This window comes from Rhipicephalus microplus, chromosome 8, assembly GCF_043290135.1.
Source record: "Rhipicephalus microplus isolate Deutch F79 chromosome 8, USDA_Rmic, whole genome shotgun sequence".
Lineage (NCBI taxonomy): Eukaryota > Metazoa > Arthropoda > Arachnida > Ixodida > Ixodidae > Rhipicephalus > Rhipicephalus microplus.
In genome coordinates, this window is record NC_134707.1 from 40,625,417 (window position 1) to 40,651,791 (window position 26,375).

Sequence of the window (26,375 nt, forward strand, 5' to 3'; positions counted from 1 at the left end):
CGGGCGAGGAGGCGCGTGCCTCGAAGACGTGCGCCGCGCATCGGGCTGAAGCCGGGCGCTTCTCTAAGCCGGGCGGCCATGCCCGGAGCTCCCGTCGTCCAAGAGCTGCAGCCGCCGGCGCTGCGTCAACAAACAAAGCGGCCCACCGGACGAGCGGCCCTAAACGCCAGCAGCGACGCACCCGAATCGGCTCATTCCGCCGGCTACACCCAGCATCGACGCAGCGCCGGTGACGCAGTCAACTCGCCCGGTGTGGTGCGACTCTCGTGAACCGAGGCGAGAGTTGCCGCGCTTTTCAGACTCCTACCCTTCGTCTTGCTTTTACTCGATAGTGCGCGTGCAGGGGTGCTTGTTAGAGAGAAGAGTGACGAACGGCGTTTGTGTGTGTGTGTGTGAGTGCGGGGCGCGTTTGTTTTGGCTGCGAGCCTTCTTGCTGTTGGTGCGTTGGACGAGACACCCGGTGGAGGAGAAGGGTAACGGGACCAGCGGGGGTTGGTGCCCAGCCCTTGTCTTTTCCAGCCGCCTTCGTCGGTGTGCGCACCGCCAAAGTGAACCCTCGCGAGTGTTCCGGCACGGCGCACCTCTTCCTTCCGTGACCGCGACTCTGTTGGAAGTGAGCATTCGATATCAGCAGAACGATCGTACGAACAAACGCCCCATCGTCGCGGGACTTGTCGTTTCCGATGAGGCGATCTGACGGGAACGCGGCTTGTAGCGCCGGCGTGAGTCGACGGACGTCGGCCGGCGCGCTGTTACTGCTTTCTGGATACCTGGCGGCGTCGATCGTGCTTGGTGAGTATTGTTCACGTCACCACGCCAAAATGTCCTCGTGAACAGGCTCGCAGGGAAAGTGATAATCGGCGGAGAACGTGATTACGACACACGGAGTCAGAAGGATAGACCATACGCGCAGATGCTAGGCCAAAAGGGGGCCAGTTTCAAAGCTATAGCATTTGCGTAGCTGCGTGAGTGTATAGATGACCCTTTTCTTGGCGTGTTTATGTGGCAGCGTTGCTTTTAAACATAACGCAACTATTGACTCGCGCCACTGCAACAGAAGCCGAGCGGGTTGGCTCCTTTTCACAAGACACCGAAGACTTACTATCAAATACTTTTTCTTACCTAAACGAATGAAAAGGTAGGAAAGGGTACACGCGTTAACATATGATAATGCGCTCCTGTTATTGTGAAAAAAAAACATGCTTTGACTTCTGGCTGCGCAATTGATAGGGCATCGACATCGTTCAATGCTTGTTGTCTTTACTTTTATTTTTATTCCATAACTAAACAAAGCTTACAGTGAAGTTAATAAGTAACAGCGATATTATTTTACATTATACACACGTTCACTACAAATCAGTTTTCATCTCTTTAGAGCCACTACACCGAAATTCCGTAAAAGTACGCAGAAATTACGTAGAAAGTGCGTAGAATTTACGTAGGAATATACGTAAAATTCATTGGTCGTCAATGCCCCGGCGATGTGCCACGGTACGAAGCTCATTGAACACCAAGCCATAGGGCTACAGTCGTAACAAAATTGCTATCTTTAATTACAACGATACCCATGTACTTGCGCATAAAATATGAGTACGAAGCGAGCCGGATCAATTTCGGGACGTACATTTAGCGTCATCTCTGAACATTATTGTGCGTGGTGCCGGTTTTTGACAATCACTACTTTACGAGGTGAGCTTGAATAATGAAGTGATTGACACGTACAGAAAGTTAATATTGTCTAACTAGGTTGCTAGACAGACCGTCGGGAAGTTGCAGGCTTACAAGTAGCAGGGGATGTAGGAGAGGACCGTCGAAAAAGCGAAATACTTTCATGCAGCGTACGGAAAATTTTTGTGATAAGGTGGATAATTTAACGTGTTACTCTACTGTTTGTCCGCCTAGGTGTTACGGTGCTCAGCTGCTGAGGCAAGCGTCGTGGGTTTGATCTCGTCCACGGCGGTCGTATTTCTATTCATTCATTCAGTTTTATTTCCTTAAAGACCCCCGAAAGTGTATTAAATAATGAGCGGGTTAACATACCATCGGTAGTGTTGTCGCAAAGATGAATGCAAAGTCACATTTGAAATACTATGCATGAAGCTTGGATGAGCAGGTGATTGTCGCGGTGTGATAGGAAAGGCCGTCGGTGGCTCGGTGATGCCTCCATGTAGGAAGCTCACTGGCACTAAGCAATCGGGCCACAGTCGTAACCAATATTGTGATCTTTAATTACAATGATGGCCATGTACTTTCGCGAGGTGAAATGATGACGATGCTACCAAAGAAATATCAATATGGTACAGCGTCCGCTTCTAATGCGGGAGGTACTGGGTTCGATTCAGGCCCGGTGGCGGCCGGAGGCTACCGGATTCAAAGGCAGACGGATGGTGTACCCGGACCTGGCTCAATACTTTAGTACTCCGCTCGCCCGATACCTCCGGGTTGAAGGTACGAGCGGGCGTTGTGGTTGTGCTATGGCACGAGGATGCTGATATCTACATGATGGCTTACGCGTAAGAGTGTATTTGATGCCGGGTTGCTGACGAACATTATTTAAGACATAGCCTTTCGTAGTTGGTACCCACGATCTTCCGATGGTGCGGCAGCTGGCGCGATAGCACGCACCAGATGCCACGTACCATGGTGGAAACGTGACGTGTCCACCTGACTTGTGAAGCGGGACTGCGTAGCCTCACGAGTTAAAATATTGCGCACGACTTCCACCAGCATTTGTTTCCATTACTGAATGCGTTTGTTCCACTTGGGTGTGACACCAAATAAATAAAGAATATTTAGTCGACGGCAAGCGCGACATTTGAACCTCGAGGTCATATGACTAACAACACGCTCCCATGTTGTTAGTCATATTGAGCGTGACTGTTCATGATGGTGATGAACTGAGCTGTTGCCTTCCGCAACGGTTTGGAAGCTGCCCAATCCTGCTAAATTTATGATTGATTGATTGATATGTGGGAAGAAGAACGGCTATTTGGGCTAGTTGGTTGGAATTCAGCGCTCGTGTTGTCCTCTTTGCTTTCCTTGCCTCCCCTTCGTTTCACGTTTCTTCTAGCACGTTCGTGCTCGCGCTGCAGCCCTTATTACCATGATATGTGGGGCTTAACATCCCAAAACCACCATATGATTATGAGAGACGCCGTAGTGGAGAGCTCCGAAAATTTCGACCACCTGGGGTTCTTTAACGTGCACCCAATCTGAGCACACGGGCCTACAACATTTCCGCCTCCATCGGAAATACAGCTGCCGCAGCCGGGATTCGATCCCGCGACCTGCGGTTCAGTAGCCGAGTACCTTAGCCACTAGACCACCGGGGCGGGGCAACTGTAACTGAACTTGTGCACTGGCGTTGTCTCACACGTGCTTTCTCACACGATAAAATGCTCGCGACAGGCCTTTTTTTAAAGTGATATAGTCTTTTTTGGTGACAATGGTTTTCATTGGGATAATGAAACGCTGAAGTTTCGATCTGCCAGTCTGTCTGTCTGCGAACAACACAATTCAGCCGCCTAGCCAAAGTTTGAGCCTTTGCTCAGGCATCTTGAACTGGTGGCTGCGTTCATACATTTGAATATTGTCAATCAAAACGCAAGTTTTGCGCATATCTGAGGCACCACATCAATACGTGAGTATTAGGTGGTTTGTTAATTTACTAGGAAGTACGCAGATACCAAATCCCAAAGACCCTGGTATTTATTAGGCTGCACTGAAAATGCGCCGCTATGCACGAAGGAAGGCTGGCAGAAAATTTACATGACATTTGCATTGAAGCACGCTGATACGGGGCCAATTTTTTAGGGGCGAAGCTCCTTAGGGCGTGGGCTGTGCGTCCCCTGTAGCCTGTATGTAGCCACCTCTAGTTTAGTTCTTGCAGTGTTCACTAGATGGCGGTACGGTCCCCTGTATGTAGCCACCTCTAGTTTAGTTCTTGCAGTGTTCACTAGATGGCGGTACCGTCTCCTGTATGTAGCCACCTCTCGTTTAGTTCTTGTAGTGTTTACTAGATGGTGGTACTTGGAGCTGATGATGAAAAGATGCAAGATGTTATAAACTAGAAAGCGGTACTTGTAGTTGATGAAAGACGCGAGATCTTATAAAATAGGAATGATGTCACATATGGCGCGTGTCATTGGTTGAAGGCAATCGTTCGATTTAGTGCGGCGACGTACGCTAGGGGGAGCGATGTAATAAAATCGAGTGGGCAAAATGTACAGAGGATTCATGGTTTACCAGGTTTACCTCCGGAGCTTCGCCCACTCATCATCATTCACTTCGTGGATATGGCGGAATTTTTTAGGGGCGAAGCTCCTTAGGGCGTGGGCTGTGCGTCCCCTGTAGCCTGTATGTAGCCACCTCTAGTTTAGTTCTTGCAGTGTTCACTAGATGGCGGTACCGTCCCCTGTATGTAGCCACCTCTAGTTAAGTTCTTGCAGTGTTCACTGGATGGCGGTACCGTCTCCTGTATGTAGCCACCTCTCGTTTAATTCTTGTTTGGTTTCAGAAAGGTTTAGTGAGCGTTGAGCCGCCGTGCCATGAATACAGTGAACTAGTATATACCATGAACTCGAGGTGGTTAAAGGTGGGAAGTAAATACGAAACGCAAGCCGTAAGAAGCAAAAGCTGAATTCTCTTGTCTCTCATTCCACATTAGCAGCCATTGGCATGTACATTGAGTACTATCTGACAAAAAGGGTTGCTACGTTATACTCGCTGGGCGTAACCTCCTTGGTTTTAGAAAGGTTTAGCGAGCGTTGGGCCGCATAGCCATGAATACAGTGAACTAGTATATACCGTGAACTCGAGGTGATTAAAGTGGGAAGTAGACACGAAGCACAAGCCGTAAAAAAGTGTGCGTGTGCTATGTCTCGTTTAGTGCATGGAATGTCCGTTGGGTGGTGGTGTTTCTATATGGGGAATATATGATAAAAAGATGCGAGATGGTGGTACTTGGGGTGTTGAATGGATGGATGAACGGACACACAGACAGATGCATGGACGGACGCACGGATGCCTCCACGGAAGGACGGACGCATTGACGGACGCTGGGGCGGATGCATGGACGAACCCGTGCGGATGCACGAACAGATGCAGGCATGGACGGGCGGATGGACGCATGGATGGTCACACACACGGACGAATGGACGGACGGAAGCAAGAACGAATGGACGGAAGGATGCTTCGCCCCACTCTCCATCATTCACTCTGTGGATATGCTGCCCTTTTTTTTAGGTATAAGAGCGACGCTTTTTAGCAATTACAACACGCACGTTCCATGAAAAGATGTGTTTCCGAAGCTTCATCAGAAAGACAAAGAAAAGCCATGCGACACGTGGTAGCGACAACCACGGGGCTGCTATCGCTAAGCCACTCTTATATAGCGACGGTGATTATATAGCGACGCAAACGATTTCCGCCGCCACCGGCTGTGCTTCTGCCGCTCGATCACATAAAGGCATAGGACGCGCTAAGTGCGTCCTTCCGAAAATGAAACGACGCATCGAGGAGCGAGGTTTGTCGCTGTGCGACAATGGCAAAGGCAGCCCATGCAGAAAACGCGGCCACGAAAAGGGGCAAGAAGAGGAGACGAGAAGGTACTGCCGGCAACCAGGAGTGGAATGCAGCACGTAAGCGAGCTCTACGCTCGAATGCCGAGAACGAGAAGTGCCACACTCGTGCTTCTTCCGGCAGTGCCGACGCGAGTTTGCAACGCGAGTTTCCCCTCATAGAAAGTCGGACATCAATTCATGTCAAGTTTGTGATCACTTGTGGTCATACTAAGGAAGGAAGACCTACATTTGCCATGTTCAACCTGGTCGCAGTCAAGATAAAACCTAGTGCAGCCAGGTTCAGACCTAGCTACATCAAAGCGTAAACCTGGAGGCAGCCCAAGTTCAATACAAGGAGGATTAAAATATAGCTGGAGTGGAAATTATTGCCTAGGAGTGAAGTCGTGCTTCTGGTAAGATGGCGGCTGTAGCGGCCATTTTTCTAGGGGCAAGATTTCAGAACAGAGCGTATGTCTCGCACGCCCTACGACTGTGATGTCGAAGCTTCTTCGGGTCACATAGTGCTCCAAGTGCGTCTTAGGCGCTACTAGTTTTCTTTAGTGAGCCTCTAATTGGAGGCGACGGTATTGGGAAATGCAGTCACCCATACTAGTTTCCCTGTGTTATTTTGTCGGGAACAACTATCTTTTAATATAGAGCTAATGTAGGATTTACACTAACATATCAAAGGCACTTGATCTTTCAGTGGGCACTACCAGAAAAAGAGCATGTTTCCGCCATCTTAGCAGTGGCAAAAACTTGCTTCGCTTCTGCTTAGAAAAAAATTATTTATGGTATAAACAGAACACAAAGGCTTCATACCATTCCAGTAACAGGGCACATACATTTCGGCACATCTATGTATCACGACCAACATCACTATGTTACAGTAAAGACAATTGCTCGAATTTACATGACAATGTTGGCATACATCTACACAAGAACTCAATGCGATATCATGATACAATGGTATAACGATACAATAGATGCTGGCAAGGCATTACGGGAGCTTCAACTCCAGCAATTTTTTTTAAATCCTTCTTGGTTCAACCTAGCTGCAAGTAAGTCCTACCAATAGTACCAGCCACAAAACGCCACCAAATCGGCCAACTTCGCTGTGTTCCAAGCCTTGCGCCGCTGAGCGCTAGCTTTGACTTTTTTTGTCTAATTTCGGAGTTGCTTTTAACTCTGAGACACGTCATACAAATTTGTCGATACAACATTTTTACATATATTCTGTCGTCTAGAAGTTCAGATGAACTCAAGCTCCTGTGCGTTGAATACGTCTTTATTTAACTTCATTGTGTACTGTTGGAGTTACCACTTTGCTGAAGGCGCTACCATGTTTAACGAGTCGTTACACCTGCTAACTTTCGCGAGTCACGCCAAATGTACAACTTTCCGTCGCTTGAAGTGACTTGATTGATTGATTGATATGTGGGGTTTAACGTCACAAAACCACTATATGATTATGAGAGACGCCGTAGTGGAGGGCTCCGGAAATTTAGACCACCTGGGGTTCTTTAACGTGCACCCAAATCTGAGCACATGGGCCTACAACATTTCCGCCTCCATCGGAAATGCAGCCGCCACAGCCGGGACTCGAACCCGCGCCCTGCGGGTCAGCAGCCGAGTACCTTAGCCACTAGACCACCGCGGCGGGGCGTCGCTTGAAGTGAACATAACCGAAAGCGAATTCGCTGTATATTTCTAGCCTTAGATCCTATTGTACCTATGACAAAATAGGACATGGATGACGTCACTGTAAATAATATTGAACAATTTTATTGGTAGTAACTAACACGCAAATTAACGAATATAACATTCTGTTTGTGTTCATTAAATATTAGGGCCCTTGAAGTGCCGGTCAGTGATCCCGCAATTACAGACAGTTCGTCGTAGGTCGCGTATAAAAGAGTGATGCAATGGGACCGCATTTTGACTTGTTCGCTTCCGCCAATGTTTTGGTTTTTACGTGTCGTAAAGAATATGGCGTGTACATTGACTGAGGCTGTTAGTTGCCGACCCTTTCTCGACCAGCCAGTCAGCGCTCGCTGAAAACTCTTGTGATACCTCCAACGAAGAATATGGCCCTCGGCGTGGCTCAGAGTTAACAGAGTTCAATTCAACGGAGAATACGCGAGTTGGACACCGGAGGAGGGAACTTGTATAGTTTTTCACTGGTGGACGATATATTCAGTGTACACCAGGGACGAACACCATTACATGTGAGCCCGTAACCACTCAAAGGGACACTAATGTCAACTATTTGATCGATGTTTATTGTTGAAATAGTGGTCCAGAAACCTCGTAGTGTTACTTTTGTGCCAAGGAAGGGCCTATTTTGAAATAAAATCACGTTTTAGTGCTCTTCATCGGGTTAGCGCACTTCAAATTACGCTCCTCGAGAAGTGGACCGACCGGACCGTCTCACGTCACTGTTGCCATGCACAACGTTGCCCGGCTTTAGCAATAGCTGCAGACTGAAAGCAGCGGGAGCCAAAGCAGCAACAACAGCCATTAAACAATTTCCCACCATTGACTTCGTGATTGCAGACGCTTTTGTTTCAACTGCGCCCCACTAGATGGCTCCACCTGTCCCGTGTAACCACGCGAAAATTGAATATTCGAATCACTCGCGCTATTCCCCACAGTAACGTCCGGCGATTCTTTTTTCTATGAATCAAACAGAAACTAACAAGCAGCACTTTATTGCGTCCCTTATTGCATGGAAGGTTATTTATTTAGGGCAGTTAGATCGATTACAAGTGATTAATTGTAGGCGGTCCCTCCGATGTCATCGCGATCATTTTGAAAATGTCCTACTGCGGCGCTCGTGTTCTTGTGTATTTACTTTAATTTCTCTGTAAGTAGGGCACTGTTGATGATGATGTCCTTTTAGATGTTGTCATACATTGAGCTTTCACTCTGACGTAGATTGTTGTTTGACTTTATTCTGTTTGACTTCAGTCTGTTTGACTTTAGTCTGTTTGACGCCTCTCAACGCCGTAACAGCGTTGAGAGGCGTCACTATCAGTGGCGTAACTGATAGACACGAAAAAAATGAATTAAGAAAAAAAGCACCCATGCTAAAATGAGATTAGCACTTGAGCCCTGCATGTGGCAGTCAAGTATTAAACTTTAGAGGCACACTAGCGCTTCATGCCCACTTGCAAAAAGACCTTATATCCTAAGGAGTCATGTCGGGCCAGGAGTCGCGTTAACCTATATGTATACATGGCAGAAGATTAAGCTAACAATAAATGTTTGCACAGTGCTAACAGATAAGCGCGGTCATGATCAAGTGCATGACTTTTGGTTAAGAAGCCGAGCACTGTAAGAGAGAGAGAAATAGATGAAAGCATTGTTCGTGTAAGCATCGTACCACAGTGGCGGCCACCTAGTCCACTTATTCATGAAACCCTTTGTGCACATCAATACAAGTTAGTATACTCCATATGTTTTACCATTGGTGGCCTGGGACAGCTTTCTGCTTGCCCATAGTAGAGTACCGAGTACTGTAAATCGTTAAATACTTTTTCTAAAGAAACAGTGCGACAACGGTGTCGAAAACCTTAGCAGATAACCCCTTCACGCCCAAACTTTGATGCGCTGTCGGTAAACGTCTGAATTTCGTACAGCATAATTCTAACTAACTTGCTATCACATTCAAGGAAAGGAAACTAAGAAGTACCTTGTTTTTAAAAAAGTATTTGTTTTGGCGAACTTTGCTAATTGGTAATCATTAGCACACTTATCAAATCAAATTTTATTTCCACCATGTAGAATCTTTAAGATGAAGGACAACGAAAAAAAGCTGCCGAGAGGCGGCTTGACTAGTGCGTAGCCAAAAGTAATCTATGGTATGTGTGCAACAGAAAGACAAACAGTATGATGTAAAAAACAATATATGATTATGCTTCAGACAATTATGTTCGATTTTTGCGCAATAAGAAGGAAATATCGAGATAGATACACACACGCAGTTGGTTTCTGGTTGTGTTCATTTTGAGCAAAGGACCTGGAACGCAGTGCGTTAAGGGACCTGTAGAACATTGTAGTACTTTTAAGAAAGTAATCGGCTGTTGTCGCACGCAGCACATCGGGGTTAAATCAAGATGCGTCGACTATGCAAAAGGCTCAGGTGATCTTGTGCGTTAGGCATCTTGCACTTTCCCTCCCACTAGTCGGAGGAACTGGCAAAAACAAGCCATGTCCACATATGTGGACACCTCAGGGAAAGAAGTCTAATTTGGTAACGACGTTAAGTCTTTGAAACGCTTCTCATCAGTCTTGAGATAGGTTGCCCTCTGGAAGACACTCATGTACTTGTGTTTTAGGTGTGAATCTCTTTTGGCGAGTGCCCTTTTCTCTCTCCTCGTTTCTTTTGGCATCTGTAATTACGTCCCGTTTAGTTAACGCTAGTGTAACGTAAATGTTAACTTTGGCACCACCGAAGACAAATCACGCGGGATCACACACCACCGGAGCTCGGAAGAAATTGAAAAGCAACATCTTGCTTCCTAAAACAAAACCCGCCACTCTCAACGGCATCAGGTTTTTTCGGAGCTGAGCTCACTGCCAGGGGAGACATCTTGTAGACGACAGTTCCAAGGACACTTGCCATCCCCGCGTTGGCTTGGCTGCCGCAGCCAGACGAACGAAAAAACAACTATATCCATTGGGCTTCACACCGGCTTGGAAGAGAGTGAGGAACTGCTTTTCGACAAGTGCCAGGCCACGTGATCCGGAGCGGGCTCAACGACTGCCGTCGACAGCAGGCCAGATCTTGGCCGAAGGTAGCCAAGCGCAAAACAGCTTTTCAAGCTTCGATGCAGTCGACTACGCTCGGGCAAAGGGGGACAAAGGCTGCAGCCATCCACAACTTGGCAGTGGTGCCAAGAAAATGAAAGACGCGGGGGCCGGACCTATCACCTTCCCTCAACGGACCGAAGTTGTGGGGAAAAAAGATATATAAGATTGAAAGCACTGAACCTGGAGTCGTGTACGTCCGTTCAGCCATGGTGTGATGGGACGCGTCCGTAGACCGAAATAGACGACATCCCCCGACCACTGAGACCGAAGCATAAGCTCCGCTCGTCTCAAAGAGGGTGGCACCAACCCACAAATCACTTCCCAAGAGTCGCTAAACCCAGGGCGTAGAACGAAGCGATGGCGCACGAAGATACAGCCGCGGCCTGTTGTTGGGCTGTTCGAGTAGGAATCGAGCGAAAGCCGCCCTTCGTAGACATCACATCAACTCTGATTTCAAGCATACGTGTACATTATTATACTCTTCCGACACCCTAAGCTTCATATTATTTGGAGAGTCTACACTCGTTTTTAATCTTATTTAGTGATGTTCTGATAGGCAGGCAGATAAAAAGTTTTCATAACACTGCAGATGCGAGAGTGCTTTATCGCCTAGCTTGATTGTCGGGTGATGCGTACGTCGATTCGATGATCTTTTATGCAGATAATTGATGCACATATAGTGTTTCTGCAAGGTGTTTTATCTCAAAGGACAGCAACAGCGCTTTTGTGTCCTTACAGTCCAATATTCACGTACAAAGTTACGAAAATGTGCCACTTGAAGCTCCGCAACGTTCATCAAAGCAAAAGTGTTGCCGCACGTTCTACATCGATTAAGATCGATTCGTGAGTCAGATACACTTAAACACTGAAATGAATCATAATATGAACCTGTACTTAGCAATGAGACTGCTCAATGATTGCATAGGTTTGTGACACAGCAAATCTACATAATAGCCTGAAGGCAAAGAAAACGTCCCTTTCAATTTATCGTATCGGAAAGCGAATAAATTTTCATGGCGACTTGACCTTAACAGGATGGGATGAATATGCTTGATGATACTATGCTGGTGTTTGATAGTGAGGATTGGGAATGTATATTCGTCTAGATAGCATTACAGGTTATATTTATATCAAAGAGATTGAGCTTTCGGACGAATTTTGTTTTTTTATGTTCAATGAAGTCGTAGCCCTGATATGACAGGGACCGCAGAGAGTGTGCGTTCTTTGCAAATTTTCGCACACATTTGCACTCTATTAATTACGTTTGCGCTCCTTCAACCACCTTTGTCCCCGTTTGAACACCTTTGCCCTGATTTGAACACCTTTTCTTCCCTTTGAACACCTCTGCACTCCTTTAAACAACTTTGCACGTGAAAATTTATAGATGTATATATAGTTAACATTGAGTACTACAGGCTTTGCTAGAGTTCTTCATGCCTCCTTTATGCTAGAGTTCTTTACGTCAAAAGAATATGGTAGTTTGCTCTACTGCTCACCTAAAGATCATGTTAGCTAACCTCGACCACGGCGAACACATTTTCGATAGAGGTAAAAATACTAGAGACGCGAGCATTCAGGTAAGGGTGCATGATACACAACCCACGCGGTGGTCAAAATTTTCGGAGCTCTTTACTGCAGCCACTTTCTCCTAGCTCTCTTTATCCACTTTCTCGTAATCATACATCGTGGTTTTGGCAGATAAAATGCTCACATTTATTGTGACGAATCCTTTGCTAGAAATCACCAGAGAATCTGACATGGCCATTTGAAAAATATCAACAGTTCATCCTTAATTCCTGTACATCGGTGATATCGTAAAGATAAACACGGTCCTCACGGACCGCACATGTGCTCTACTAACAGGGTTTGCTTTTCAGATGTTCATTTAGCTTTCTTCGACTGACACCACAGATTTGCTCACTGTTCGTTACTACTGGGTCGACAAGACAGCCTTCGATGTATTTGCACCCACGTCGTCTCTCACGGGGCCGATTCTTGGAATGAAAAAAGAATTCAACACCAAATTTATTCATTACGTTGTGTCCATTAAACAAAAGCATCTTTTTTGCATAAGAACAGTAATCGAAGCACGAATTTACTTTGCACTAAAGGCTCGATTGTCGCTATACTATGGCTTCATTCATAGTCACATTACTTATGAGATCACTTCAAGGGGAAGAACATACAGGGTTCCCCTCTAATCCATTCAACATTCGCAGATCGTGGCTATACGTATTATCACTAACAATTTAATTCGGTTAGCTGCTTCTCTAAGAGTTGAGGCCCACGGGATGGCTATATTCTCTCGCATAATAGAGTACCTGTTACTCGAAATCGTTAAAAACGTTTTCTAAATGCACAGAAGCGCGTCCTCCCGTCTCCTTGGTTCTCACGATGGTGTGAAAACAGTGCTGAGTGCAAGCATAGAGAAATAAAGGATAAGAGTGGACACTCCCGTAGACCCCAGCGGCCCAATCGACCCTAGCACACCTAGTGGTTGGTGAGAGCAAGTGGCGTGCGCTTCCTGTTTCGGTTTCACTGGCGCAAATTTTGAATTACTTTGCATAACCGACGTTTGGCTATGACGAAAGTTCATGATCGCCCAAATGGATAGTTTTTGTAGGTCGTTTTGATTTAGCGATTCCTTGTTTTGTTTTGTTCAGTGGTTCGTGCGAATCGGTCGTGACGTAATTTTTATTTCGATTAAGTTATAATAAAAAGAGATGCAGGTAATGATAATTCACTACGGTTTTATTCATCGCGATTGTGTTTTTCTTTTGGAACGAGTGATCAATGTATATATCAGTCAAAGAGACAGAGTATCCGTAATGTTTTATTCAAAGGCAAGGTAGAGTCTGAGAATATAAAAAGCACAATATGACAAAGGTAGACAACAAATGCATCTCGCCTTACAAATAAATTGTAACAAATACAGAGAGAACACAGACAACGCACACATCGCTAGAGTTGGCAGAAGCCGAGAAGCTGGTGAAGTATGACACACCGGGCCAGTGGGTAAGTAAGGACCTATGGCAAAAACATAGCGCACAATGCTGATGAAGAAGGAAGAAGTGACATATACACAGCAATGAAGTCGCGAATCACGCCTGGGGTTAACCGAAATAATGCATATAAAAAAAGAGCACACAGAAACCACACGACACAATATAGCAGAAAGGCTAAAAAAGAAAGGCAAAAGAAATCGCGACACTGAACGCACCCTGTTCATTGGGGCACCTCAATGTGTGGGAGCCGCTTTTTGAAGCCTCTACCGCAGGTCCTGAAGAAATGAAATTACGACAATGTATCAGTAAGAGGCTTAAAATAACACAAACTGAAGCTCATCCGCACCTTGCAGTGCAGCTTCTGCAGCCATGTCACAGTCACTACTTGAAGCGACGCTCAGAGAACCTGCATATATGAGCAGTTGGTACAAGTTACAAAGCTTGTAGCATGGGGAAACTTATACAGCTCTTTCAAACGCATAAATTGGTCGAATGTGGAAGAAAAGAGAAGGCACCAACTAGGAAACAAAAAATTTGTGATTTTTGGAATTATCAACAGTGGCAGCTTTCACTGATGAAAGGTATACGTACATGTGCACTCAGGCTTGAAGATAACGTGAAGTAGCCCTTTAAAGTCTTTTAAAACAAGTTGCGCAGGTCAAGAGCATCACAATTCACAAAATTTAAGACTTTCCAAGTGTTACTTCTATAGAGAGGCTTCTCCATCGGCTACAAAGATCTTCACGGTTAACTGTCGCCACTGATTCAATACAAGTGGCTGCTATTGCACATATTTGAGTTTCAGTCAATCACTTACATGGTGCAGCTGGTTGCACACTGGGAACAGCCATTCTTGTAAGCCTTGTGTGCCCAGGGTCCATGAAACTTTGAGCAGTAAAATGGTCGCTACAAACCCTGTACGTTGCGTACAATAGGCTGGCCGGCTTACTAAGGAGATCATCGCGTCCAGCATACTGCATCCATGCTTTCATCCTGCATTGGCAATGAAGTATCAGCTGAAAGGGGAAGTGCTTGAATAGTGATTTTTTATTGTTACCCTCACTGAGCAAGTACGAACAATAAGCCTAAAGACATGTAAACCATACAAAAGCTTTAACACACCTGCCTTCCCGTGGTATGCGCAAGAAACTCGTCCCAGGCTTCTTGTGGGTTCTGCCATTGTTGAAGCACCACGATACACAGCAGTAGCTGCCGTAGCTTGGACCGCCGGACGGCATGGCGTCAGCGCGGTCTGAAAATGTTAGTAAGTGGATGCTTCGCTGTCAAATTACGAAAAAGATATGTGCACGTCATAAGTGTACCAACAAACCCCTTTGAATGATTAGCTAATCGATGCACAATACAAAACCAGTGATACATCTCTGACCCATAAAACTCTGACTTGCAAAGATATACGTCAAGACCACGTACAAAGATCTTCAGAAGTTTCCAGGCCGCTATCCCTTGTAATGCAATGGTATCGCGGCCTGGGAACTTTAGAACACCTTCGTACGTACGCAGTATCAGCAGTACCTTGGGAAGAAAAATCGTAGTTGAAATTTATGCGGTAAAATTATATTGGAAACGTCAAAAAAATTTGTGAGCAGCTTGCACTAGTGGCACAAGGCTAGCGAAAAAACGAAGATGGTGGCCACTTGGCTAGTCCAGATTTGCCTCCGGCACACCAAGAATTATTCGTGTTCCGAGCCTTCGGGAAACGCGTCGTGAAGCATTCGAGACCCAGCGAATGCTTCTCAATATTTTGCACCGAGCCTATGACCTAGCTGCCCAGCTACGCTCAGCGCACAGACGCTCGCGTCCGTGGCAGACGCAGCACGCGTCGCCTCGGCTTGACGCCGTGCCGCCTTTGCTATACTGCATACGTTGCACAATGTTCCCGTCTAGCCGCCGCATAGAGCCACAAACTTTCTTTTTAGCGAACCTCCCAGTCCTTACAAGCTTCAGAAAAAGGTTACAACTGCGTGAATGAGACGCCACGTAAGAAACAAACTCGCATACTCGAAGCGCAACGTGTGTGTGTGCATCTTTCTACGTTTGTTGCATGGTGTCTTATTCGCGCAAGTGTAACCGTTTTCTGAAAAAATGACCCAACAAGACCAACAACATGTCATTCAACAAGCTTCGCTTGAAAACGTGCCTCACCTGTTATCTCACGCACGAAAACGCCGACGCAGCCGACGTTGACTAAAGCGACGAAAGGTTCTCGCTGTCAGTCATGCATGGGCTTGTCGCTGGGTAGATGGTGTTTATGACAGTACAGCTGAAGAAAAATAATCGCGTAAGGTGTGTTGAATAAATTGTTTTTATGTATAAAGAACATACCAAATTTGGGCGTATAATTATTATTTTGTAAAAACAATTCTGTTGCATTGATTATAACTGTTTTTTTTTTGCGCTTGCGCCCTCTGACGTTTGGTGAGAGCACTAGTTTGTTACGTAGTCGTGACGCACTTCCTGAGGCCAGGTTTCGCGGAGTGTCCACTCTTGTCTTCTTCTTTCTCTATGGTGCAAGTGGCAGCTGTTGTTTTCGTGGTAAAAACAGCAATCAGAAACGTGCCGAAGTTGTCTCAGTGGTCTTACAAGTAAAAATATCGAATTCCATTCAGAATAACATCATTGCGTTTTCATTACGCCGACGTACGCCCGGTATATGCACTAGCTTCATGGGGACACGCCAGGTGCCAGCCTATCAGCCACGCCGTATTCTCTTCTAAATATAAAACTTCTATTTATGTAGGCCTAAAAAATCGTACTCGTTCGTTGGAGCCCTTAGTCCAGGCCCAGAACTTCAGGACCCCCATTGGCTCGCTCCACACCACGTGCTCGCTGCATCAGCCGATGCCGCTCCTGCGGCTTCGGCTTCCCGCAAGAAGGCGTGATGTTAACGTTTTTAAAGTAAAGACGTGTGGTCCTGTCTACTCACAAATGTGTCGTCGGTTGCGCTGTTTGAAGCTGAGCGCGATCATTAGCGAGGTTTTCGAAACACCATGGCAATACAGAGCCACCACCACTTAGAAGATTTACGACTTTGTCACTTCCCCAGCAAACTGTCGCTTGTAATAGAAGGTCACGGAACGGTGGCCGTGAAGGGAACTGCGCCCTTCGGCCTCAACTTTGAACTTTTTTGCGCTTGTTTCCGCCGCAAGCAAAAAAAAAATCAGCCGTAAACGTCCCCGCTTACTACAAATCACTCGTCGACTTAGCAGGGGTTGTTATGAAAGCGCCATGTCGCAATCAACATGGGCGTGTTGTCAAGTGCATGAAGGGAAAACTGTCTTGTGGTTTCGACCCTTGCTGCTAAAGAAAGAGCTAGCTCAAGACCTTGGCCGCCCTGTCGAAACTCAACAGGTTCACGCAACTAAGGGCCCCTTCGCAGAAGCCGCTTTACGTCTTAGGCGCGTGATACCGTGCACGCAGAACCAGCGAGCTGCGACACCGCATGTCCTGATTCATGACAGGAAGACTGAAAGTGACATTGAGGACGCTCAGGTTGTTAGGACGTTTCTATGACGTCGATGCACAACATGGTGTCGATTCTGCGTCGACGTAAGTTTGCTTCTTCGAGAACAGTGAATGTTAGCGCAGTAATGGTGAGGAAAACTACCCAGTTAGTGGAGCCTAAACTCGTTTTACAGGCGTTGTTTAGACTTCTATGAATATATTTTGAGAGTTTACCATTATTAAAACCACCCGCCCAATAAAAGGTACGAAGACAAATTCGCCAAAGCTGTTCGTACATTGTAAAAATATCGGCCTATCCCTGTTTATGTGAGAGCGACTCACTACGTGCTAGTTCCCACCCTGATGGACCTAAACAAAGCTACTTTGTCATACCATACTAAAACCATTGCTTCGACGGGAGTGCTTGGCCAAGCCTTCGAAACCTTGGCTCGACCCTCTTCAATTTTTATCATCTCACAGATTACCATTACATAAGTAACGCGTATGAATGGTTGTGCTGTTGCAAATTTTTCCGTTGTAGAAGCTTGTGCTTCCATCGTTGTAGGAACTTTTGCTTTTTTTTTCGGCACAACACCGTTTGAAGATACCTTACCAACTCGCTCCAGTAGTTCTTTCTGAAGCTCATTAGGTAGCCTAGGCTGCGTGATTAAACCCGAACAGAAATCAAAGTAGTACAGAAAAAAACCTACTCTTATTATAAATGTGAACGCGTTTAGATGTAATTTTAATAATGGTGATCATTTTCGTTTCAGTATCAGCTGCCCCATCAAAAGAAGACGTGGGAAAAAGCTACGAAGACAGTCGCTTGAAGCTCATAGTAAAAGGTGAGATTATTTGCTCCTTCGCTACAAAAAAAAAAAAAAACAAGCAGTTGTACCATCGGCATCAAATGAAAGTTGAACAGTGGCAGGCATTCGCAAAAGCATAGTGTGGGCCCTCCGGAAGTCACCATTGGCAGGAGCTCCCATATGGTTTGGCAGCACTAAGCAGATGCGTGCCTGCCCGTGGGGATCACTGGACGCGTCACGAACTAGGCCATTTCGAATGCTTGCCGCGGTGCGGGTTTCATTTGACGCCAGAACTACACTTCCTCGGCGTTTCTACCTGTGGACCAGAAACTTGAAAACTGCTGTACAAAAGTGTTGAGTACTTGTTCTGCAAATAGCTCGTAATAAGCTTTCGACGTCTTTCTTCTGAAGTACAAATAGTCTTCGAACTGGTTGGCTACATGAACGTGCCAGCAACAGATATAAAAAAATGTGACCACAAAGTTTAGTAAGAAAAACACGTTTTTAAAAATTGAAGATGTTCATACGATTTGTTTATCACTTCAGGGCGAAAACCTTCATTTCTTTATAGTGCGTAAATCTGGCACTTCGACTTCCTGGCGCACGTCAACAAAGATCATCGGTGTTCCAAGGAGTCCGACCTATTCTTTCGCTGATACTTTCGAATGAATAGGAAGCTAGATTTTTATTTCTGAGTTTCAATTTGAGAGAATAGTGGAAGCCGTTAACACAAAAGCATCGATGCGACCGATCATTGCTTGTGGCCGCCGTAGAGCATTAAGGCCCTGACAAGCGCGGTGCTTCGTTCCCGTTCCAGCTTTCGCGGACGAACTTGTACGAGAACTCTCATCGGCACTGGACAAGAGCCACGTGGAGCTGATCAAGGAGAAACTGGAAAAGCTTCCGGACCACATCCAGGAGCACCCAGCTATCGGACAGAAGCACCTATGGGTGGGCAAGGGAAAACCACCGGCATCGAAGGATGCTGAGCGGAAAGAGCGACACGCCCTAGCCAATAGGTGAGAGTTCGTGTTCTGCTGTCCTGTCAGACAGGCGTTGCATCGTGCACTATTTAGAAACCAGATGTCCCACGTGATGTTACGAGATTGTAGCCTGGTGCAGCCCAAAATAATCCAGCTTTGTCTTTTTTTTCTAAGGAACAGTGACTCATGCTTGTACATGTCAACGTATGAAAGGTGGATCTCTATCGAGATAAGCGATGTTGGAAGCAGTGTATTGCAAGGCATCCCTGTTGATTATGTCAAGAGAAAGAGAGAGAGAGAAAGAGAGACTTTATTTGCGCATATTGCAGAGCATTCCAAATAATCGAGCTTCTATTCCAGGGCTCCGCTGGCCCTAGCCATAATCCCTACCCGTTGGACCAGCCAACGCTGATCAGCAATGAACGGGCTAAACAGCAGTGCCTCCCATCGTTCATCTTTGTTGTTCATGTTGTGGTGTTCTTCATTGTGATGTGTACACTCCCATGTGATGTGAAACAGAGTTGGTGTGGCCCCACATCACGGACATAAATCTCTGTATGATGCGGGGTAGAATACATTCAGCCTAGACCTTTCTTTAGTGTAATTCTGCAGTATTACATGGGCAACTGAAAATTGTATCCAGCACCACATAAAAATCTCACAGCAATGGAATCGGCGACATTACGCAGAATCGAAACAAGTACATACACGAACTTACACAGGCTCTACATGTATTCTATCCCATGACTATGTCAACTCTTTCCTTTTCAGGAGCATCTCATGCATTCTGCCTTGCACCAAAGAGGGCTGATGCTATATTGTAAACCGAGGAACATTTAGAGACATGGTCAAATCGACCACTGAATAGACTTCCGGCTGGAGAATTGATGCGGCTTTGAAAGTCATCGTTTGCGTACGCTGGCACTTGTACAGCTCACAAAGGCCAACCTACATCATCGGATGTAAAAGCAGCGCAAAAATATAAAATATAGGGAAAGACTAAAAAAAAAAAAAAAGACGACGAGGAGCTGACAAAAAGGCTTTTCTTCAGTGTTTGTCTTTTTTTGCGCTGTTTTTACATTCAAGCATCAACCACCAACTATCCCTCTACTACATCTAGCCCTATACAACTATCGCATCTACTACATCTAGGTCACACAAATCATTTCATCACTTGTACATTACTGCATGTTTGGCACGAAGTGCAGCTTTTAATATAAATTTAGGTAAACCACGCTAATAAGATCTGTTACAGATATGAACTCCCAGGGTTTTTGCCCGGCGTTCGGACAGGTACACAATCGAAGAATGATTATTTAATTGACAATCCTAGTTAGCGTCAAAATCTGAATTCCTCAGCTTTTCTTGCATCTCTCATTATGTATTAGATGGAGTTAGTGATGCATAGAATGAGAGCTTCACAGAAACAGAGTCGTTGCATAGGTAGTGAACAAGTCGATCAGTGGAGGCTTCAGTGAAGAAAAGTTCTCAAAGGTAGTGAAGAATACTAGACTTTCGCACAGATGAAAGAAAAGATGAATAGATATGTGTGGAGTGAAAGAAACAGCGTTTAATTTGGCAGCAATCTTCATCGCTCCAGCTCGAGCTTTGCTGTGCGTTCGTTGAGAAAAAGTGTCTTGATGCAACTCCCACAATCCGACAGGATGTCTTCCAAAATAATCATTACGTCGTCTAGCTTCGTCATCATAAACGCTGTCTAACAAGCCCTATAAAGCGATTACTCATGACCGGACATTTTGAGAGAGTTCCTTCAGTTTTTATTAAGCAAACTTACAAAGAGGTTGTCACTAATATGTGACGCTGACGATTTCTCTTGCGTAAAAGAGGTAGTCGCAAACTAGTGCACAATCACAAAAGTATTCAAATAGCCGTATGTACGAACGCTTGGGCACTTAGACCTAGTCTTCAATACAAAGAAATGTCCACTTACACATAACATAAATGATCGCACAAGCGAAATATACGCACGCAACAGATGTATTAGTCAAAATGTTCACAAGGCAAGTGTTTAGGTACTCAAAAATTGTCTCTAACTGCAACAGCTGTGCTTGCAGAACCGAATTTTTTCACAAAAGCAGCGCAAGAAACATGCAGCCAATGTTTACGGTCAATGGCAAAATTGCGCATAGTTCTTCTCTCAGAATTACTATATTTGTTGTATTTATGATTGCTGGAAATATTTCACGAATGTGCACGCAGCGATGTTTTGAAGGTTTTCCCCTTACTATATGCCCAAAATGGCTGCTGACACGAAGGTCGCAGGTTCGATTCCTGCCGCAGCTGTCGCATTTCGATGGAGGGGATATGGTAGCGGCATGTACATGTGGAATGTCAGAGGACGTTAAAGAACGCAAGATGGCCGAAACTTCCGGAACCCTCCACTACGGTGTTTCTCTCAATCATATTATGGTTTTGGAATGTAAAAACCCCTCTATAATATTATAGGTGCGAAATATTTACTATTGACAGTTCCCTTAACTAGTCCCAGTTAGGGAACTCGCAATCGGGTCCTGAATAAATGCTGTCTATGTTCAGAAAATCTGACGAAAATTGTCTGGTTTCCTGGCTATATCAAGCACTTTAGGTGGGACCTGATCAAGAGCGTGGTACTGATGCTTCTCCGCCACTTCTTTGAATTTGAATGCAGGCGCAAGATGCCTGTACACAAGCGGGATGGCGCCCTGGTGCTGCCCTCGGAGGAGATCTGCCAGACGACCACCCAGTGGGAGCAGCTGAATCGCACGCAAGACTACGACGGCAACGAGGTAGAAATCGTGCAGGACGAGATACAGCAGTACGTGTTCTCGTACCGCTGTGCCACTGCACAGAACCCCTGTACAGCCATCTCTGTGCTGTGAGTACCTCGAGCACTGATCTTCTTCCAAGGCACCGTTTCGTCACTCCCGCGAAACATAGAACTTCCAAGCGTTACAGCGCTTTCTACCACCGTCTTGACACTTCCATGCTCACCTCACCCCCACAACAAATTACTGCACGCATTGTGGAAACCTTTCACTGCGATGGCCACCAGTGGTCTAGTCACCACCTGCACATAATCTACCATTGCTTCAGCGTTTCTTGTACCTCCGCTGCTCTCACTCCTCATCTGCAGCGAGACTGTAGCAACGCTCTCTGTTGGACATTGCTTGCACAAACAGGTAATACGCACTGGACGAATAAAGGTTAGATTTAAGTAAACTATTCAAAGCGAGATATTTAAAGAAACAAAAGAGCTTTAACTCGTTTAGATCATCAACATAAGGTACACGTCATTAGCTGCCGCACTAACAGTTTTCATCATTCCTTCGTCCCACGCACATCCAACGACTGGAACCACCTTCCCTCAGACATGGTTTCCATTTCAAGTTACGACTTGTTCTCATCTACAGTACAGAATTACTTACGTGATGACACGTGAAGTGTATATTGTACATATATATTTTTGTACTCTGTTTGCCCCATTCTGATGATACTTACACGTACATTCATTGTACTGCCTAACATCGAATTTTCATGTTTTGTAATTTTTATTATTTTGATGTTACTATGTTTGCTCTTGGTTATAGTTTTTTTTTCTGTACCCCACTCCCCTCTGTAAAGCTATGTGCGATTGAGGGTAAAATAAATGAAATGAAATGAAATGAAACTATAAAGAACATTGCCAGTTTGAGCAGCACTAAGCACTTCTCCTGAGGCTTCTTGGGGACGTTAACTTTCACACCATCCAATCCGGTACCCGGGGTCCGAGTAAAGACGAACAAGGGGGGGGGGGGGGTGCCCAATATGTCAACTCTAGCAAAAACGTTGACTAACTCCACTGTCAAATACAAGGCACACACTTAATAGCCTCCTGGGCAGTGGTCAGTCGTTACTGCAAGAAATACCACCGTACCTTAATTAACCAGACCTAGATAACAGTTAAATCCGCCTCATGGCAGAAAGAAGAAAACACCCTGCTGCAGTTCGCACACTAAGCCCAGCTAGAAAATTTTAACAGCGCTGCTGGTTAGGGCTGTCTTGAAAAGTTTTCTGTCGGCAGAAAACCACACGTGGGCGTGCGACACAGCAATCCACCTTGTCCATTTTCCTGTGCTGCACTCTATCGTTTTGGTGGGGTTTCTGTCGGGGCAGGCAGAACAAGTATTGTCAGAAGCAAAGTCTGCCACACCAGAAGGCGTTTTGCGATTTCCCCGCTACGGGAAGAATGCACGCTCCGTTGCATTGTGAAAAAGGTGGATTGGGCATGACTCACTATACTGTCACAGTAAGAGCAAGCGTTATATGTAAACTCTGCTCGACAAAGTTACGCACGCGGCACACGACAAAGAGAGAAAGAGAAAGATAAGTTAAAAAAAGAAGATAGAGAGAAAAAAGTGAACGAAAGCGTTAGTAAAAAATAGAGAACGAGACAGAAAAAGAGAGAAACAAAAACACAGAGCAAGACTGAAAGGGAAAGAAGGATAGAAGAATAAAAAACATAGAAAAGGCTAGACAGAAAAATAGTAAAAACAGACAACAAATATAAAAACTTATGAATACAAAGAGAAAGAAACAAAATGAATAAAGAAAATAAAGAGTGAAAGAACGGAGCAAGAAAAGGGGAGGAAATTGAAACAGAGTTGGAAAATGAACAGAGAGAGAGAGAGAGAGAGAGAGAGAGAGAGAGAGAGAGAGAAATAGAAAGCAGCAAGTACGAAAACAGATGCAAGAGGTAGAGATAGACTGAATGTAAAACATTTAGGACAAACAATATAGACACCTAGCTACGCCCTTACATCTAGCTTTGCGCCACGAGGGCGAAGCTGCCATTATTTATTGTGCATCACATTTGTCACTCCACAAGTACCCAAAAGATGGTGTTATCTCTTTATCAACTATAGAATTGCTCGCGATAATTGAACGCAGAGATTCTGGCTTGTCTGTCTGTCTGTCTGTCTGTCTGTCTGTCTGTCTGTCTGTCTGTCTGTCTGTCTGTCTGTCTGTCTGTCTGTCTGTCTGTCTGTCTGTCTGTCTGTCACATGAAACGATCCTACCACCCGGCCAATAATTAAGCATTCGCTCAATGCCCAGCCATCTTGAACTGGTGGCTGCGTTCATACTTGTGCACATAGTCGATCAAAAATCAAATTTTGCGCATATTTGAGATGCAGCATCAATACGTACGTATTAGGTGGTGTGTCCTTTCAGTAGAAAATGCGTAGATACGTATTTCTATAAGCTCTAGTATTTCATAGGCTGTGCTGAAAATGCAACGCTATGCACGAAAGAAGGTCGGAAAAAGATTATAGTTTTTCGACGACATTTGCAGTGAAACATGCCTATACATGTCCTATTATTTTGTAGTTACTTCATGACTCCTTCATAAATTGTTACTTATGGTCTCTTTCTTTAATTCTGCTGTAGGTACGACAGCGAATGCACAGAACGCAAGGGCTGGATGTACCTCTACTACCGACCACTAGAGGGCGAAGAGCGAGTAGCAAAGTGGGGCTACGTTTCTGTGAACCACCACTGCGTCTGCAAGGTTACGCCGAAGGGTGCCCGCTAAGAGCCGCCCCTGAAAATGCAACCATCTGCAGCTTGCGCCGAGGGCCGCTGCCAAAGAACATCGCTTTTGGCCACGCCTTTTGCAGCGCTGTTGAAACGAATCTGGAACGCTCCAGCCACGTCTGGCTCATGTTCTTAAATGCCACCGAGAACTTATGTAATAGACCACTGGCGATAACACCGGAAAATGTAAAGCGTGATATATCGCATTTAGGTGGGGCTAGTTCAATGAATTCTTACTGGTAAATTATACTAAGTGCCTCCTGTAGCAGATACATGTATTTGTTTTAAGTTATGTAATATAATGAGTGTGTGTCACAACAAGATGGAGAAATGTGAAGCTGCCTACGCACTTTAAGAAGTAAAGGAGCATGTTTGGGGTGTCTTCTGACCATGCAGAAATAATCCTAACCTGGTATGCTTGCCTTTTATTTCTACTTTCCTATGAAGGATGCTACTGGTGACCGACTAGTGTGAATGCCATTTATGATCGAAATTGCCGGTCAAACGGAGATTACAAATAGGAAGCATGTGAGGTAAATGATTAATGTTGTGGCTAAAACACAACCCAATTACAACGGTTTTTCAGGAGCTAATATTGTTACCTTTAAAAACAATTTGCTCTCACTGGGTCTATAGTCACCCCGTGTGCTTTCAGTCGATTTCTTGGAAACTCGGTGGTGCCGGCGACTTTTTCATCTACAACACCATGCTAAATTGAAAACGCACACGCTGTTATGAACTTGAACGGCTTGCCGTTAGAGAGAGAAAAGGCACAAAAGAAAAAAAGTAGTTTTCTGAGGCCAAAATACGTACCGAAGGGTGCAACTGCTTTCACAGTTATTCATCAGATGTTCAAATGTTTACTGGTGCAGAAGTAGCTTGTCGTTTTAACCCAGCCACATAGTTCTTGAATCTAACAAAGCGCTCAAGCTTATTTTAGTTATCGTCTTGGTTACAACTTTAGTACTTATTAGAATAAGCTGAACGTTTTGCTTAGAAAAGCAGCGTAGTATAGTATATCGCTCTAGGCGCACATGCTAACTTTGAAAACGTAGATCTCAGGCGGCTCCTGTTGCAACACATGTTGTGTTGCTTTCATTTTTTTCGCGTTCTGTGACTAATGCTTAATAGGCAGGTGTGCACACAAAGAGCTGATATGTGTGATTGACAGCACTGACACATCGCGTGCAGCAAGGAACTTTGCGGTCGCATTATCATTGCCTGTGCAAGGACACTAATGCAACTAAGTATTTCAAATGAATTATTTTTTTCGACTGTGTACATCTGTTTGGAGCAATAGCTTTACGGATATTGATACTCCTGGAGCGAACATTTTTGCTTTGTTTTTATATTGTGCACTCCGCTTTGTTTACAGTACGATAGATCTTTAGTGCCGCGTATGGGTTGGCCTATTTATAAAGTTGCGCGCTATGTTTCATTCATACCCACAAATAAGGTATTAAACGCATTTAGCTGTCCATACTTCCTTCGTGCATTAATGTTCATTCACAAGCCACAATCGAATTCATTGAACACATATCTCGCGAAATTACTACACAGTGAATCTTGTGTCCAGTATTAAGCATTTCCCTACCCTGAACCTCATCCCCGCCCGTCATCCCCACCCCCTTTTTGCAATTTTATAAAAATATTTATATTCTTGCCTCTACTTCATCAATCACCCGTCATAACTCATTTGTCATCCGCGTGTTTTCATTAGCGTAGACGTACAATGAATTCATCAGCCCGTTTTTTTACGCGTGAAAAGTTTTGCGTGAATGTGCGTCGCAGTTTGTATATGAGAATGTGGTGTTTATATAAAGCAGCAAAAAAAAACTGTAGTGTAAAATCTTGTGCTGTTTTCTTTCTTAGTGTCGGTAAGACATTAGAACAATGAAATAAGCAAATTCTGGGACAAGGTTATGCCTACACTTCCTTGCACTGAGTCGGAAACTACAATTCTATAGAAGGTGAATATACACACATGCACCTCCTCTCCTGACATTGGAAGGCCTCAGGTGGTTCACTGGAGGGCACCTTGAAACCAGAAGTAACACGAACCAAGTACCACTCAACCGTATATATCCGTAATTATATTCCGAGGTCAAATTTAAATTATGTTATGACAGAGGAGCCCTTCAGGCCCCTTAAATTCTGGAATTTTTATAT

The 26,375-nt window shown here is 45.1% G+C and overlaps 2 protein-coding genes across 2 annotated transcripts; one reads left to right on the forward strand and one right to left on the reverse strand.

Annotated features, from left to right (window-relative positions):
• Nucleotides 1-101: 101 nt before the first annotated feature.
• Nucleotides 102-26,055, forward strand: LOC119164404 (uncharacterized). Its single transcript, XM_037416593.2, has 5 exons — nucleotides 102-792; nucleotides 17,617-17,688; nucleotides 18,470-18,671; nucleotides 21,304-21,510; nucleotides 24,060-26,055. Exons 1-5 carry the CDS (start codon nucleotides 684-686, stop codon nucleotides 24,202-24,204), a joined length of 735 nt encoding a protein of 244 aa, XP_037272490.2. The 5' UTR covers nucleotides 102-683; the 3' UTR covers nucleotides 24,205-26,055.
• Nucleotides 13,197-16,779, reverse strand: LOC142768963 (uncharacterized). Its single transcript, XM_075871618.1, has 3 exons — nucleotides 14,199-16,779; nucleotides 13,728-13,787; nucleotides 13,197-13,656 (listed from the first exon to the last, which is right to left on the reverse strand). Exons 1-3 carry the CDS (start codon nucleotides 14,371-14,373, stop codon nucleotides 13,556-13,558), a joined length of 336 nt encoding a protein of 111 aa, XP_075727733.1. The 5' UTR covers nucleotides 14,374-16,779; the 3' UTR covers nucleotides 13,197-13,555.
• Nucleotides 26,056-26,375: the final 320 nt, after the last annotated feature.

Coding starts and splice junctions, on each gene's coding strand:
- LOC142768963 (XM_075871618.1), bottom strand. CDS start 14,373: ATGAAAGCATGGATGCAGTATGCTGGACGCGATGATCTCCTTAGTAAG. Junction 13,788..14,198: donor TGTGCAACCAGCTGCACCAT/GTAAGTGATTGA, acceptor TCATATATGCAG/GTTCTCTGAGCGTCGCTTCA. Junction 13,657..13,727: donor TGCAGAAGCTGCACTGCAAG/GTGCGGATGAGC, acceptor TCATTTCTTCAG/GACCTGCGGTAGAGGCTTCA.
- LOC119164404 (XM_037416593.2), top strand. CDS start 684: ATGAGGCGATCTGACGGGAACGCGGCTTGTAGCGCCGGCGTGAGTCGA. Junction 793..17,616: donor GGCGGCGTCGATCGTGCTTG/GTGAGTATTGTT, acceptor TTTTCGTTTCAG/TATCAGCTGCCCCATCAAAA. Junction 18,672..21,303: donor CGACACGCCCTAGCCAATAG/GTGAGAGTTCGT, acceptor ATTTGAATGCAG/GCGCAAGATGCCTGTACACA.